At 46.3% G+C, this 18206-nt stretch overlaps 1 protein-coding gene across 1 annotated transcript in view; it reads left to right on the forward strand.

Moving 5' to 3' along the window:
- Positions 1 to 18206, forward strand: part of RELN (reelin) — a 1675658-nt gene that overhangs the window by 756660 nt on the left and 900792 nt on the right. Inside the window, exon 10 of the mRNA XM_086967429.1 lies at positions 15100 to 15340. Coding sequence (XP_086823555.1) covers positions 15100 to 15340 — 241 coding nt within the window. The remainder of the gene's footprint in view (positions 1 to 15099; positions 15341 to 18206) is intronic.

The raw sequence follows: 18206 nt of genomic DNA on the forward strand, positions 1-18206 counted from the left end.
CCCACGCACACAAGGCACTCCACAACACCGGACCAACGTACCTCAACAGACGACTCAGCTTCTACACCCCCACCCGCCAGCTCCGCTCTGCCGACCTCGCCCTCGCTACAGTACCCCGCTTCCGAAGAGCGACCTCAGGTGGCAGATCGTTCTCCCACCTCGCCGCAAAGACCTGAAACACCCTCACCATCCACCTACAGCAGACCCAATACCTGCTAACCTTCAGAAAACTCCTCAAGACCTGGCATTTTGAGCAGTAGCAGCATTCCCCACCCCAGTGCCTTGAGACCCTCACGGGTGAGTAGTGCGCTTTACAAATGATATGATTGATTGATTGATTGATTCAATGAAATGACTGCATTGGGAACCTGCGGCTTCCAAGTAATAATAACCTGTAGTTTGCTAAACATTGTGGAAACTACAAGAGCAACAAGCATTAGAAATGCAATAGGTCTCGGATTTTTTTGAGTTAGAGCTAATGGAATTGTAAATGGCAATGTCTTTTAGCCATGTGTTATGGAGTGTATGCATGTGGTGTGTAGTGGAAATATGTGTGTTGGATTGGAATAGTAGGAATGGTAGCATGCTGCGCTTTAGATGAATATGTTTAAAAGTAAAGGGCACCATATTGCGATTGCTACAATAGTTAATTGTGGATGCGTTAACAATTGATGTGTGCACTGATGGGTGGTGGTGTGTGTGCCTGTAGAAATTGTGCACTGATGGCTGGTGGTGTGTGTGCTTGTTAAAAGCGTGTACAGATGGCTGGTGGTGTGTGTGCTTGGTGAAAGGATGCACTGACAGCTGGTGGCAAATGCGCCTAGTGAAAGCATGCACTGACGGCTGGTGTTGTGTGTGACTGGTGAAAGTGTGCACTGATGGCTGGTGGTGTGTGTGTGTGTGTTTGGTGAAAGCATGCACTGACATTTGGTGTTGTGTGCGTGGTGGAAGCCTGCACTGATGCCTGGTGGTGTTTGTGCTTGATGAAAGCGTACATTGATGGCTGGTGGTGTTTGCGCCTGGTGAAAGCGTGCACTGACGGCTGGTGGTGTGTGGTTGTGTGTGTGGTTGTGTGTGGTGGTGAGTCTGTGGGGGTGAGTGTGTGGTGGTGACTGTGCGGTGGTGAGTGTGTGGTGGTGAGTGGTGATGAGTTTGTGGTGGTGAGAGGCTGGTGTGTGTGTGGTGTGTGTGAGTGTGGTATGTGTGTGTGGTGTATGTGTGTGTGGTTTTGTGTGTGGTCTTATGTATGTGTGTGTAGTGGACTTAGTTTGAGTGTTCGTCTCCTGCACACTCACACTGTTCACCCTGCATAGTCACACACTGTGCACCCTGCACACTCACACACTGTGCACCCTGCACACTTACACACTGTTCACCCTGCACACTCACACACTGTTTACCTTGCACACTTACATACTGCAGTCACTGTCACTCTGCAGTCACTGTTACTCTGCAGTCACACTCACTCTGCAGGCACTCTGCAGTCACACTCACTCTGTAGTCACTCTCCAGTCACACTCACTCTGCAGTCACTCTGCAGTCACGCTCATGCTGCAGTCACTCTGCAGTCACACTCACTCTGCAGTCATTCTGCACTCGCACTCACTCTGTACCTGCACTCACTCTGCACTCACTCTGCACCTGCACTCACTCTACACTCACTCTACACTCACTCTCCAATCACACTCACTCTGCAGTCACTCTGCAGTCACACTCACCATGCAGTCACTCTGCAGTCACACTCACTCTGCAGTCATTCTACACTTGCACTCACTCTGCACCTGCACTCACTTTGGACTTACTCTGCACTCACTCTACACACGCTCTGCACTGACACTCATTTTGCAATTAGGAAAGGGAAGAGTTTTCTAGTACTATCTGTTTGTCCAATTTAGCTGTATGTGGCTTTCAGATTATTTCTTCTCAGACCCAGGAATACCGAACGTGGGGGAGCTAGGATACGGAATGGGTTTCTATGGGTTTTAGATTGCGCTGACTTGACTGGAAGGCGTCAGAGCACTTCACAATAGGAGCAGAGCTGATACATGAGAACATTGCAAGTGAACAAATTACAAAAGGAACGCTAGGACGCATGGAAAAATTGATAAGAGTGGACAGTGAAAATATAGAGGCAGCAATCGGTACAGCACAGGAGGAAAAGGGATTGCGCGGACTTGACCTGAAGGCGTCAGAGCGCTTCACAATAGGAGCAGAGCTGATACATGGGAACATTGCAAGTTAACAAATTATGAAAGGAACGCTGATAAACAGCCGAAAGGCGTCAGAGCGCTCTTGCAAACCTCTGTACCATATATTGAAAAGGACAGGGTGTTAAGTTCTTACAACTAACTCTTCGGTATCATAACTTTGTTTTCTAAGACACTAGATGACAATGTTCCATTCAAATAATTTTTCTCGGACTGACTGGTACATCCTGCCCACAGCTTTCAGCCGAACTTGCAGACGTTTCTCGTACTGAGTGGTACATCCTGCCCATTGCTTTCAGCCGAGCTTGCAGGCGTTACATGAAAATGTAATAAGTTTCAAAGCAGCTGCTGTGTTTTATATTACAGTACAGAAGGAAAAGGGATTGCACGGACTTGACCGGAAGGCGTCAGAGCGCTTCACAATAGGACCAGAGCTGATACATGGGAACATTGCAAAATAACAAATTACGAAAGGAACGCTACGACGCGTAGAAAAAGTGATAAGAGTGGACAGCGAAAATAAAGAGGTAGCAATCGGTACAGTACAGGAGGAAAAGGGGATGTGTGGCGGTTGCCAAGATTACAACGTACAAGTAGGGGTAAAATACTGCAATAAATGACAGACTCTCCAGCACAAGAACAAAAATGTTACGTAGGCAAGGGGGCCTGGGGCGGGTGCAACGGGGGAGACCGCGCAGTCATCGTGCTCAGCTTTCCACTACACAAATAAGATTTGGCCGGGAGCCAACATGCACACACACACAGCTGAAATAAAACAAACTGGAGAGTGGTACACGCTGCGCCCAGCATCTGTCTTCAATTACCGCAGGCCCTGATAGCTGGTAATTGAAGAAATATGCCCTTCTGCTGCGCTTGTCCACACGGAATATGCACTAGGCGGAGCAACTCTCACGCCTATGGCCTATTGCGTGCTCTCTTGTAAAAACACACGATTGCGAGGGCCAATTGCCATGCAGCTCGCAAAAAAAACAGCAAAAATTAAGAGCTTTCTGGAATTCGGTAGATACGATTTTCGAAGCCCTCAGAAAAGGACACTTAGGCCACGCCCACATCGTGGGACGTAGGCAGAGCCCTAAAAAGGAGTCCGCTAGGAAAGGGAGAGAGGCCTGCTAACCTTACCCGGACAATAAAATAAACCAATATCAAGGCCTTCAGAAAGAGGATTCCCCTGACAAAGCACTGAGAAGTTCATTTATATCATAGAGCTGTCAGTGGTGGAGAATCGCAATAGGATTCAATAAATTAATCAATATCACAAGATGTCATAATATAAGACAATACAAACAAGGTCTCCTTAGAAGTAGGGCCCAGTGCAGGCCTCAGTGCTCCTCGTTACTTGCTGAACATAAAAGTATTCCCTTAGAGCACATCTTGGACATTAATGACAGAGTATCCATCCCCTCCTTCCACTCATTTTAAAGCAATTAATAACAGGTCCTGAAAAAGATGGTACTAAATAAGATTACCATTGAAACGTAAGTTATCAGCACAGCTACTGATGGTTGATTTAATCACCTGGTGTCCCATCTGTGCATGCAGTGTTGTTCTGGTGGTGTAGAGTATGAATGTATTGAGTGGAAGAGACATGATTGATGAGCTGAGAGAGGTGTGATTGTGTGTAGGGGATGTGTTGAATTAATTTGTCAGAATTTCATTCATTGTGATTTTCAAATTGCCGATATGATGAGAATTGAATTGTTTTAATTGGGAAATTCTATATTTGTATACTGAAAAAATCTTGTTTCTATGTGTAAAATGTGAAGTACGATGAAGCACAAAAAAAGAAAAAATGTAAATAAATTATGCAAAAATAAACAATTAATTTGTTTAGGGTACAATGTTTATGATGCCCCATATCTGAGCTTATACAAGCCAGTGTTTAAATAAATGTAGGTCTAGAGGGAATTCCACTGTTGTAGTTTATTTCTGGTTGTTTTCTTCCTCCTGTTCCCAGACCTGATGCAGTTATATTTCAGGGGAGTGCCTTGATAATCCTAGTAAAGTGGTACTATACGTGCCCAGGGCTTTTACATTAAATGCTTCTAGTGGTCCTGCTGCACTGATTGTGCCACCCTCTTAAGTGGCCTTTTAAACATGTCTCAGGCCTGCCATTGAAACATGTGTGTGCAGTTTTTAAACGTCTATGTCGAACTGGAAAAATAGGCCCACACCTTCCTTTTTAATACGTATGTCACCCATAGGGTAGGCCCTGAACAGCCTAGAGGGAAGAGTGCATTGTATTTAAAAATTAGGACATGTACTTTTAAGTTTTATGTGTCCTAGTAATGAAAAACTCCTACATTTGTTGTTCACTACTGCAAGGCCTACCTCTCCCATAGGATAACATTAGGTTACCCTACTACATTTGAATAAGATATAACTTTCAATTGAGACCAGGTGGGGATGTCGAATTTGGTGTCTGTGGAATTGTAATTAAAAATTCTCTTTAATGGTGAAGTTAGATTTATAATCACAATTCTTAAAATGCCACTTTTAGAAATTGCGAAGCAAAAAAACATAATTTGAGGATGCACTCCTTCCCTTGTAAGTGTTCACAAATCTTGTTTATCATCACAGTGCTGCGTGCGATCAGATTGCTGTGATCCGTCTCATTCACAGCTCATACAATTAGTATACCTGAGAACACCTTGTGTTGTGTCCCATCTGTCGCACTGCGTAATGGGTGAAAATTACCCCCATTTGTTTAGACTCCTTTGATCATTTTTCAACTATTTTCAACCTTAGGAACCAATCGTAATACTTAATCTTTTCAATAATCCAGACTCTGTGCATATTTGTTGGCTGACTAGTAATATGAAATGGAATAGCAACATCTTTTTGTGGGATGGCAGTTGTAGGTGATAACTAGATGTACCCACAATACTCAAAGAATCTCTTACCGCTAGCTCTTCGCACATCTCAGAGATGGTGATACTCACAGTCTGCCAAAAGACATTTAGAAATAGACAATTTTTTTTTTTTTGGTGTAAGATTTTATTGAAGTTTGCCATCATTACAATGTCAGTACGTCGCATCATAAGAAATCATTTCACATTCAATCGCATTTCTGTACTGTTACACAGCTATTCAGCCGACAACCTTCCGGTCCGGCAGCAAACGTTTGGTATAGTGCAAAATGCAATAAGGATACAGTGATAGAATACGTGACATCTTACTTTTATGTTATTTTTTGTTTTAAATTTATCAAGAACAGAAAAATTAGACTCCTGCATAATGTATAGTCACAGTGAATCATCACAGTTGAGTTCAGTGTTGTTTGCCGGTTCCAGGTTCCCAGGCTACTACCCCTCCCTCTCTGAGCACCAAACTAAGTGAAGCCCCCATCAGACGAATCCTATCCCCCTACACTCATCTACACCTATCCCCCTGTCTCATTCATCCAGCTCGTCATCATCTTCTGAGCTGTCGTCCTCTTCTTCCGGCAGTGGCTCACACAAATCCCCCCTATATCTGTTCCATGCTTCCCAAACCTTGTTCCACTTGTGGGGGTTGGCCCTCATTTTATACACTGTGCGTTCGGTTAGCATAAGTCTATCCATCGTCCTACACCACAGTGCTAGAGTAGGTGTTTCTGCCACTCCCCATCTCTGTGCAGTGTCGTGTTTGGCCACCATAGTCCCAATAGTGACCCATTGTTGTTGCCGGAGTGTCAGATCAGTCCCCTCCCACACATTCAACAAGCACATACGTGGTTCCGGTGTCAAGGAAGTGTCAAGGGTCTGGGAAATGGTGCGCATGACTTGCTGCCAGTAGCTCGAGATGGCCGGACACTCCCAAAGCGTGTGCAGTAGTGTTCCCTCCTCCCCACACCCCCTGAGACAATATGGGGTTTCCGCCCTGTGCATTTTGTGAAGAGAGGTCCTGGTGTAATATACTCTATGCAGTATTTTAAGTTGTATGAGCCTAAACCGGGCTGAAACCCCCGCCTCCCTTGGTGATGCTAGTGCGGCATTCCAATCTGTCTCATCCATGGCACCTAACTCAGCTTCCCATTTCTCTTTCAATCGTTGTAAGGGGTCTGGGAGATTGTTCAGTAACTTGCGGTATGTAAGCGAGGTAGCTCGTGTTTGCATAAAGTCTGTGAGAAGTCGGTCTTCCAAAGGTGAGGACTCTGGAACAGTGGACCCTGGTTCAATTACTGCCATTAGTGCGTGTCTAATTTGTATGTATCTATAAGTTTCAGTGGGGGCTAATGCGTATTGTTGCTGCAGTTGCGGGAAAGGGATCACCCCTGTAGTGGTTCATAGGTCCCCCATCGTCGAGATTCCAATAGTATCCCATTGGGTAAAACCTTTACTGGATCTAAGACAGCCTAGTTGTTTAGCGTCCCATAGTGGAGTAAGCTTGGTTAGGACTCCCCTCCATTTAAGCCGTGTCAGCGCCCTATACCATATTGTTACTGTGTGTTTGGTTGGACCGAGCAATCGCTTCAGTAGGCTTGGATTACTCAGTGGGGCCAGTAAACTATGTGTTCCCAATTGCGCTCTGTCTGCTAGATATGCCGGGTCATCATGTGGGGCGTGGATCCATTGATTATTGACTTTGAGCTGTGACGCCCAATAGTAAAGCTGCATGTTCGGCAAAGCTATCCCTCCGTCATACCACCCACGATTGAGCTTAATATGCGCTATTCTGGGCGGACGTTCTCCCCATAACAGATCGGTCATTACTGCCGTCACTTTTCGGAAATAGGAAGGCGAGATCAGATCTGGGGTATTCTCCAGCACATGTAAGAGGCGCGGGAGTGCCATCATCTTAAATAATGCCGCGCGCTCCAGCAGTGTGAGGGGCAGGGCTTTCCAGTGACGTACATCCGCCTTCAGGCGAGTGAGCGGGGGTGCCAAGTTCTGATCTTAAAACACACCTGCGTCACCAGTTACATGTATGCCCAGATATTTAAATGAAGTATCGGCTACTACCAACGGGCGATTGTCGGGGAGGAGCGGCGCAGGACCTTTCAGCACGTAGAGGACTGACTTTGTCCAGTTGATCGTATATCCTGAGGTCAAACCATGCCTATCACAGATTGCCAACAGTATCGGGATGCCCACCTCTGGGTTAGATAAATAAATTAGCATGTCATCAGCATATAAGGATATTCTATCTACCCAGGCATCACCCCACGTTAGTCCTTTCAACAGTGGTGTGGTCCTAATAACAGTAGCGAGCGGTTCCAACACCAGTGCAAACAGTAGAGGGGATAATGGACAGCCCTGACGTGTCCCTCTGGCCAGAGGGATCGCTCGGGAGATGTGGCCATTGGCTGCTATATGTGCAACCGGGTTCGTGTATAAGAGTTTAATCCAGGAGAGGAATTTGGGGCCAAAACCCATATGGGCCAGGACTGCGAATAAATATTGCCACTCCACCATATCAAAAGCCATTCTGGCATCTAGTGACAGAATGGCTGCCGGCTCCTGTAGCAAATGGGCTCGTGCCAATGCCCCATGCACACGCCGGAGGTTTAATGCCATGCTTCTATGTGGCATGAAGCCTGACTGGTCCGGGTGGATCAGGTGTTTTAAGTGCGGGGTCAGTCTATTCGCAATCAGTTTTGCCAGAATTTTTGCTTCTGCATTGAGCAGCGAGATTGGGCGATACGACGCACAGTCCGTGGGCGATTTACCTGGTTTTGGGATGGTCACTATAGTCGCCAGTCGTTGATCCAAGGGCAGAACCCCCGTTTCTCGACACTCTGCGAACATGGCTAACAGTGGTGAGCTCAGGGTGTCCGATACTGCTTGGAACCACTCAATCGGAATCCCGTTAGGGCCCAGCGCCTTACCCGTGTGCAGCGCACCAATTGCCGTTCGGAGCTCCTCCTCCGGTAGGTCCGCCTCCAGTTCAGACACCGCCTCCGGTGATAGAGTTGCGACCTGTATATCTTGAAGCGCCTTCACTGCCGCCTCAGCCGTTACCACCTCTCTTGGAGTATAGACTGCTTGGAAGTGGTCGGCTAAGATGTCTATGATCTCAAAGGGGCGCGTATGATATGTCCCTTCCAGATCCTGCAGTTGTAAAATGTGTCTACTGCCTTCACTTTTCTTATCCAGCCAGGCCAACAGTTTGTTGGCTTTGTCGCCTATATCATAGACCCTATGCGCAGTTGTCTCAATATTTTCTATTGTCCGTCGTCTGATAAGATCGTCATGTTGCTGTTGACAGAGGTGAGTGAGTGGCGTGTGTCCTCCGATGGAAGTGCCATATGGGCCGCATTAGCCTGTTCCAATTTTAGTTCTAGTGCTAGCAGTTCTTGTTTCTTTGCACGTTTATGTCTCGTGATCGCCGCAATCGCCTGCCCTCTAAGCACTGTTTTATATGCTTCCCACAGGGTCGTTGGGGAGGATACTGAGCCAGCATTTTCATTAAAGTAGTGTTTAGTCGCTTTTTTTAAGTCTTTGCGGACGCGAGGAATTTTGAGGTAGCCAGGGTAGATTGGGTAAATTCTCTTACGTGCTGTCGCTGTACAGGACATGGTCATGGTCAAGGGGGAATGATCTGATATACCCCGGGGTCTTATCTGTACATCATTGATCGTGAGTCGGCCACCCCCCAGTGTAAGAAAATAATCAATACGGGATAGGCAATCGTGTGTGGCCGAATAATAAGAGTATTGCCGATCCTCGGGGTGTAAGTGTCGCCATATGTCAACCAATCGCTGTGCCTCCATGAACTCGCTGAATCTGGTCGGGCCTGGTGAATTCGTCCGGGTTGGGAACCTATCTTGTGTGACATGAGCCATTGCGTTGAAGTCTCCTCCCACAACTAGGTCTCCGTCCGGGAGCTCCAGAAGGAACTTTCCCAGGTCTGGAAGTGCCGATGCATGTAGTGCTGGTGGGATATACACAGACACCACATTAATGGATATCCCTTCCCACTGCCCACAAACTGCAGCAAAGCGGCCATGACCATCAGTCCTAGTAGCCTGTTGTATGAATCGTGATGCCTTCTTCACTAAGATGCCTGTCCCCCGGGACCCCGAAGTGAAGTCTGAATGCGTTACCATGCGGTATCCTCGCCAATCTAAAGCCTTGCTAGCTGCACCCACTAAATGTGTCTCTTGAAGAAGGACCAGGTCGCAATTTAACCTTCTAATATTCTGGAGAACCAACCCTCTCTTTACCTTGTCCCCCAAACCCCTGACATTCCACGACATTATTTGTAACGGCGGCACAGGCCCCACCTCGGGGCCATCCATCACGTTACTGGGCTGTGGCGGTCCTGCCATCGTAAGATTGTAAACAGAAACACAGACCCATAGGACGAGGTAGCAATGTGTCCGATAGAAACCCATCCCCATGGGCGTCCACATTCGTATGCTGTAACGGGTCTAGTGTCCTCAGATCAGTACCGGTATGCCCGGTATGTGAAATCCGGCATAATGTGACTATAGTGATTGTCAGTGTAAACAGTAGAGTCAAACAATGCAAACCATCAAACCTTATGAACCCCCCCATGCCCCGAACTCCCACCCTCCCTGCTTCCCTGCCACACGGACTCAAAACTGCCCGCCACCCCAATTTAGCAGAGTGCTTGAACCCACCCAGATAGAAATACAAGGTTACTTGCTCGTTGGGGGTGAGGAATACTCCGGAAACAGCGACCCCTCATACCCTCTGCAGAGGCCTTCAGCTGAAGTGTCCATGGCAGTCCCGTATCAAGAATGTCTCATACCTGCCAGGCCGTTAAATATCCACCTCCTGGTCTGCATCAGCATTGTCTCTCATCGGCGAGCTTCTGGCGTTGTCTAGGTCCTCTTCTCGGACGTTGTCATGATCCTTCAGTTGTTGGCCATTTTTAGTTCGTCCCGGGTGGCGGGATTGAGAGGCAGGACGCCAGCCATCCAGCCAGTCCCGGGCAGTTTCTGGGTTATCAAAAAACCATGTCCTGTTCTCCGCCACCACCCGCAGTTTAGCCGGAAATATCATGGAGTATTGAATCTCTCTCCTCCTGAGTTCCTTCTTTACGTCCAGAAACGTTTTTCGCTTCCTGGCCACCTCCGCTGTATAGTCCGGGAAGAATGCCAATGTGGAGTTCAGAATCTTCACGGGTGGGGAAACCCGCGCTGCTTGGAGGATGGCATCCCTATCACGAAAGTTGAACAGTCTCGCCAGGATCGGTCTAGGGGAGGCCCCCGGTTTAGGCTGTCCTCCCGGGACTCTGTGCGCCCTTTCGACTGAGAAGAACGCTGATAGTCCTTTGGGTTGAAGGTGCGATTTGATGAGTTCCTCCACAAAAAGATCAGTTGCTCCAGTGCCTTCTGATTCCGGAACTCCAAGAATTCGTATATTATTCCTTCTGGAGCGCCCTTCCTGGTCATCCAGCTTGTCCTTTAGCAGTTTATTCTCTGCGACGACCGTCTCCATAGCCGTCTGGAGTTCTGACACGTCCTCCACCAGCGATTTTGTGACCAGCTCCAGTGACCCCACTTTTTCGGCCATTTTGTGGAGATCTGCCCGAATGAGAGTTATTTCGGTCGAGATGGAGCCTACCGTCGTCTGGACCTGCGTGAGTGCTCTCATTACATCATCAAGGGTCGCCTTTTTCGTCCCCACGTTGTCCACCGTTTTCGTGGAGGTGTGCCGTCCGTCTGCTGGAGAGGACGCAGTTTTATCATTTGTGTACCGTTCGATACGTGTTTGGGTCGTGCCACCTTTAGAGCCCTTTCCCGCCATGATGTCCACTTAGCTGTAACTCAGGCCTTCGGGAAGAAGGGAGCAGGAGGAAGGGGAGTGGCCACTAATATGATGCAGCCTGTAGTCCGATCAAGGAAAGCACCCCAGTGTAGATGGGGGTCGTATCCAGCGCACCCCCAATGATAACGGAGTTGCAGCCACAGTATTCTTGCTTTACCAGGCGATTTGTCCTTTCCGGCCGTTCAATATCGTCCCGGTGTCTCAGGGTCACTGCTGCGACATCAGTCACCGGATAGTCCCTCCGCCCCTCCAGCAGCGTACAGCCTTCTGTTCGAGCTAACGCCGCTTCCAAGGATGAGAACTCCAGTTTGCTGTTCGTTTCGCGGGCTTCTTCTCCAGTCCCGACCACTTCCGGTCTGTCGTCGCCGGTCTGGTCGCACTTCCTGCCGGCATCCCTCGCCACTGGTTTCCCCGGATTCAGGCCTGTGTTTCGGTCACACCGACACTCGACGGTAACTCCGCCGTGCGGCCTCCGATTTTCGTCCGGGTACTTGCCACCAGTCCCGCCTGGTCCCGGGCGTTCGGTGCCTCCGTCTGAGGTCTGATTCAGCCACGGATTATAGTACGGATAGTCTGAGAGGCCGCTTCCCTGTCGGAGCTAGTCCTCTATGCTGCCGCCATGTTCGGCTGCTAGCCACGCCCCCCCTAGCAATAGACACTTAACCTATGTGGATATCATTAACACCTGGTGTGCCACGTACGGGACACGCTGTATTTGGCTTTGACAGGCCTTTGCCAGCTGCTAGTAGTCCAGTGCTGCCGCTTCCTGATTCTTGCTGCTTTGACGCCTTTATTCGATGATCATCAGACCCTAGAGTTTGTGGCTCTCCCGAGTTATGAGCTATGACTCCCTTAGCACAAGGTTTCACCAAGATAGGAAGCTGGCTAAAAATCCACTGTCCCTCACTACAGAACACAGATTACAGAGAAGCAAACTGACAAGAAAGATTGACTTTAATGCACAAGGAGGCAATGACGAGCAGCGACGTGCAAAAAAGAGAGAGAAGCCAGGTAGAATGTAATTTTCATAGTAGAACTACGATGTTAGTCCTTATTTGAGTGAAAACCTTCCAAAGGCTGCACCCATTCACATATCCATTAAGCAACACGCATTTAGGTGAAAATAAAAGGTCTTGGGTGTAAAAGACTAAAACAGATTTAACCCAGAGGCCAATAGGCAATGGCCAGGGATCACAGGTGCCCCCATGGAAAACGTGATGCCAAAAACTCCGTGATGCCTATGTGATGCAGGTGCACCCCTGCATCCTTGGACTATATAATGCCATAAACCATCTGTGTACTGTAGAAGAACATCTCCTCACGTGTCTACCTAAAGTCTGAGTCTGAAGAATCATTAAAAAATATTTGAAGATCTGAGAGTCACACAGTTGGGCGAAAAGAGGCCCTCCTTCACCTGCTGAGCATGAAATGCTGAAGCATACACGTTCATAAACAGCTCAAATGAAGGTCACGTGGAATAAACCAACAGAAGATGGTATTGCAGGTGTGGAACAAAACTGTGAGACCGAACATATTTGACCTTTAAACGATACCAAAATGTAATCTCTTCGGCTGCGACCAAGCTCCTCGAGTGTTCCACGTACTATTCACAAGCATGAAAGTGAAACTTTATACTTTAGAGGTAGCACAGCTTGGTACTAGCGTTAACACTGAAAATTCAATGGCAGTGGTGATCACAGCAATAATAATACTACAAATCAGAAAACTCTTACAAACTTTACAACTGGATTCCTGTAAAGCTGACATACTTTCCTTTCATGCTACTTCTTTGTGGGCCTCTCCTTCTCCAATTGTTTCCTCTAAACACCTTTCCATTATACCCTTGATGGTATTTGTGATCCTCCTCTGACTTGTTCCTCTCGTATCTCCTCTATTCTCCAAACTCGCGAATATTCTGCTTGCTTTCCTCACATTTTGAAAGTTTGTCTATTCTTGAAGGAGTTCTATTTCACAATATACGCGCTCATCAAACTGTTTTGGTGATTCTTTATCTGTCCTCTGTTTTGCCTTTCAAAGCTCATAGTTTCTCTTACACCCATTCACTGGCTACTGTTTCACTTATGTCTTCAACACTGCTTAATGTGCATCGTTTCCTTATGCATCTATGGACCAGCCACCATTCTCGTTTTCCGCGGTTACTATGTGGATAGGCTTCCAGACGTCAATGGTAATCCTGCGATATCACAGAGTATGGCAGTTCTGAGATGTGGGATGTGTTATCCTTTAAGGAATGACTCCAGGAATTGGCATTTCTGTACGCTTACCACTTTGACTTTCTTCCACACATATATTTCACACGTTTTTTATAGTGAAATGTGGGGAATTTTTTGTGAGAGTGGTGTTCAACTTGTAATCCCGATTTGAATGGTAATTAATATTCCTGTCTGAATTGTTTTTTTTTCCCAATTCTTGTAATACGCACCTCATTTGTTATGCTTTGTTGTTCAAGTTCATTCAGCGTACTTCTCTCTCACTCTGGTCTGCATTTCCATTCTTATTATTTTGATTTCTCTTACTAGTAAAATCGCTTTTCCTGTATCTGTCTCTGCTACCCTCCTTTAAAATCCCCTTTTCTTCCTCCTGAGGTATACTGTATTGTATTTTGCTATCCCACATACTACCCTGTTCGTATCATGCGTGTACTCTTTTGTTTCTTATCTCATTGTTAGCTCACAATTAAGTGGTATCACTGGTATTCCAACCTACAGTACTTTGGGGAAAGCGCTATTCAACAAAGATGCGATCAAAGGAAGGTCTGAGACAATTCTCTCAAAACTCCAAACCACGAGCTGGATAGTGGCTGAAAAGCATTCTGGACATACTTTTAAGTTTGGCGCAGCATGGCAGGAGTCCCCGCACTCTTTTCATTTTTAGTTTTACTCACGCATGGGAATCAAAGCTAAAGATGAGGCCATACAAACTGTATTGGGAGCCTGGTCGTGCGAATCTCCTGCTCAGCTCTGCAGCTTTCACCTCCCCTTCCAAGAGATGTACATAAGAAGTCGGGAGATGAGAGCTAAGGTCTAAGGTTGGGCAGTACATAAGTGAACAGGAGCAATCATTAAGGGCCCTTCCCTTTTCCCCTCTCCATCATTCTGCCAATGCACAAACCCATTAAGATATGGCCCGACCCGGCACCTTCTTGACCTTTCACTTTGTCAAAGTCGGAGCCCATTAGGGACTATTGTATTTCACCCCCTCCTCAGCCTGCTGGGGTGCAGGGGGGGAGATGCAGGAGAATAGGGCCTTGGGTCCAAATAAGGGAATTTATAAGGGCCAATATCATAGTGTCAGACATGGGGATCCTCCAGAAATGATGTGGAAAACACTACAGACTGTACATTCCCTTTGTGCTGTGATTAACTCTCATTAGACATGTAAGGATCTCTCGATCAGTCGTCTCTCTCACTGCCAGTCCTTCCATGTCTAGTCTGATGGTCTCAGTAGTTTGCCACACTGTCTCACAAGTTCCACCATTGGTTAACTCCACTCTCTATCATGTGTTACTCTCACAGGCGCCCACCAGGAGAAATGAGCTGGGATTGCCATTTGCCACAGCACATTCCTTGCACTTGCAGCCTCTGGGGATCATACCTAACTATCTAAAAGCAAATTACATTTTTGATTAGGAGACAGTAACGCCAAGAAGACTCATTAAGCGTTGATAGTTGACCCCATCTCCAGCTGCTGTGTTAATGTGAGTGACGATCAATATTCATTTTTTGGTGCTCTCCGCTGAGGTCACAGAAGGGACCACCACAAACATAAATACTGAAGAGCACAAATCATGCCCTATCTTGTTCCAGCACGTGGTGGGGAATGACTGGTGTCATGTGTCTACTGCTTCATTCGTCTAACTGGGCTACCCGTTAAGTAGTGAAGTGAAAAGCAATGATTTAATCTAAATTGTAAGTGCTCCCAGAGAATTGAATTCATGGAGTACTATGGACTCCTGGAGTTAGCTATTAGCTGTTCATGCAACCAACGAGCCGGTATGGCCATTTCGGAACAGCTGGACCTCTAGTCTGAGTGTCCGGGGCCTGTTGGCTGTCACATTGCCTGTCATAAGATGTTGTACTGTCTATAGGATCCTGTTTTTATCTTATTTACTTTTGTTTTTTTATTCTTTGCAGAGCTCCATCCAATGTGAGCACAATCCTTCATATTATTTACCTCCCGCATGAAGCGAAAGCAGAGAACGTGAAGTTCCGGTGGAAGCAGGAGAGCGTGCTTGCTGGAGACGTGTATGAGGCTTGCTGGGGTTTGGACAACATCTTGCTTATTAACGCTGCACACAGGCTGATCGTTCTGGAAGACAATCTTGATCCTATGGACACCAGCAATTGGCTTTTCTTCCCAGGAGCTACTGTAAAGGTTTGCTTGAACTTCTTGTTACCTGATGTCTTCCTAAATGTAACTCTGGAACCATTGTGGTGCCATACTGCTTGTTTTAAAACACAGTGCCATCAGAAATGATAGTCAGCATATGAGATGCAATCTGCAGGTGTCCTTTTAGAGCAAATGCTACATTAATGAGAAGCAAATAGCCAAGCTGTCACTGTCTGCTTTGGGATTTTATGCAGTGCAGCTGGAGATAAAGACAATCATCCTTTCTCAATTGAGCTCTGTTTTCAGTTCCTTAGAACACACTAGTGAACCTAGCAGCAGATTTATTAATATTTGGCGCCACACAGCAAACAAATTGTGGCGCTGCACTGCGTCAAATGGAGAGTGCAGGAATGTGCCATATCTACATTCCTGCTCTCCCTCTGCGCTGACACACTTGTGACTGCCAAGCACCAATGCAGACACCCTTGCCCCATGGGGCAAGGGTGCCATTGTAACAGGCAGGATTGTTTTTGTGCAGGAAGGGACACATTACTGCACAAAAATAACCCTCTGAGGCTTTTTGCTCTGCCTATGTGTGCTGCAGAATGGATGGATGCATGCGTGGGGACACCCACATTCCACCCACTGTCACCTTGCGTGATGCAAGGGCAATGCAAGCTCTTGATAAATCTGGACCCCAATGACCAAGATAACATTTGGAAAAGTGATTAAATAGATCAAAAGCAACATTCCTACGACAATGCCGCCAAATTATTTGATGAATTTTCTGTGGTATAAAAGAGCACCAGCATGCGTTCTCACACTAGATACAATTCTAAACATTTTAATTTCTGTATCAATGAAGGGAAAAATACAGAATCAACTCACTTAAAATTATTCAATTGCGGGTTGTCTAATGGTTCTGTATTCATCTGATGATTCATAGGCAAAATCAATTTTTGGGTTTGTTGTAGATATGACTATAAAAAATGTTGCAAGGGATAACAGAAAGAATGTCTAGATGAATGCCAGTTTAGTACACTGCATTTAGTTTATTTCAGTCTCCGTTTTTGTGTGGAATCTCTGAAGCTAATTTGGTTTTTGGAGGGACAAATTGCCCAGCCAAAGCTTCTTGATAAAAGGACATTTATCAGGTTGTACATTTGTTTGTAAACTACTGTACAGTTCCTTGGAGAAAGAGCTCGAAACATTTTAATGTACATGTCCCAAGTTACCAGTGGCTGCTTCAAGCTGCACGCTACGTGTTTGTATTGGTTTTTATCGGTTTGGAGTTTATATGTAAATCGCTCCTGAAATAGTGTGAGAAACTAATAGAGCGCCTAGGCTTTTGTGAGTGCTCTGAAGTTACAAGCACCCTGAAGAAACTCCACGCAGAGTTGTGAGCTTGCTCTCCCCAATCCTGGTAGAACTTATTTTTAGGTCGAGCCTAGCGCCAACGCGCATGCACTGCTCTCTCTGCGAGGCATGCTGTATTAGGTATGCACTGGCAGCCCCACCCACTCTCCTCCTATATTTGTTATTGGCTTTGTGTCATTGTCCTTCTTAAATGGTGGCTTCTGATTTGTAAATGGGCATTTTAGTCCTGCCTTGGTAGTGCCTTGTCTCCATTTGTTATGGCCTATAACGACTGGACATTTTACTTGGCTCATTGCTCGGCCTGCTTTATCTAGGGGGTTAGCACTATTATTGTTATTGCCCCAGATGGGGACAATGGCGGCTGCATTTTTGGGAATTTGCATAATGAGCGCGGCGCCCGTTTTAGGGACATCGCAATCATTTTCCATTTTAATTGTATTTATCTTTCTTGTTCAGCGCGGCGTCCTCTTCTGGGACACTGGACCCTGTTTAATTTTTTATTTTTTTAACTTTCATAGTGAGCACGGTGCCTGCTTCAAGGACACCGCGCTCTGTTTGTTTATTTATTTATTTTTACTTTAAAACGGAGCGCCGCGCCGCTTTAAGGACACCTCGCTGGGTTTCTTTCTTTTTTTTTCTTACGTTTAACACTGAGCGCGGCGCCTGTTTCAAGGAAACGGTGCTCATTACAAACAATACAATACTGCAGCACTCAACATATCACAATAGTTAGAGTCTCCTAGAATAAATGATTCAATAATATCAGATCAGTCCCAAGGCTCTTCCACAATTTCTTCTTTTATTTTCCAATTCCATGCCATGCCAACACGTTTCGCTGAGGTTATACAGAACCCATCGGCTTCATCAGGGCTCAACTTGGCTTTGAACTATTGTTTCTCACTTCTCTATCACTTTTCTATATTTATCTCTCTCCTTCACCTTCCTGTATCTTCCGAATCAATTATTGCACGCCATCAAAGTTATTAGCCTGAAGTATTACAGGTTGATGCCCATTTATCAATTTCCAATTATGTTTAGCCCTTTCTCTTCGTGTGCTGGTTAGGTGACCTTACAAACCTGCCGTTTCATCTATCTCATGTTCTCCATACCGCATCCATTTCGCCTTGCTCGGTAATTCCGGTCGCGTCCCGAGTACCAGGCTAATAACTTTGATAGCGTGCAATAATTGATTCGGAAGATACAAGAAGGTGAAGGTGAGAGATAAATATAGAAAAGTGATAGAGAAGTGAGAGACAATAGTGCAAAGCCAAATTGAGCCCTGATGAAGCCGATGGGTTCTGTATAACCTCGGGGAAACGCCTTGGCATGGCATGGAATTGGAAAATAAAAGAAGAAATTGTGGAAGAGCCTTAGGACTGATCTTATATTATTGAATCATTTATTCTAAGAGACTCTAACTATGTTGAGTGCTGCAGTATTGTATTGTTTGTAAGGTATACCTAATCGACGGATTGGGTGGTGGGAAGCAAGGTGCTGCCTTCCCCATCTCTGCAGGCACCAGTACATTTGAAAT

The sequence above is a fragment of the Lissotriton vulgaris genome, chromosome 1_1 (genome assembly GCF_964263255.1).
Source record: "Lissotriton vulgaris chromosome 1_1, aLisVul1.2, whole genome shotgun sequence".
In the NCBI taxonomy this organism is placed as follows: Eukaryota; Metazoa; Chordata; class Amphibia; order Caudata; family Salamandridae; genus Lissotriton; species Lissotriton vulgaris.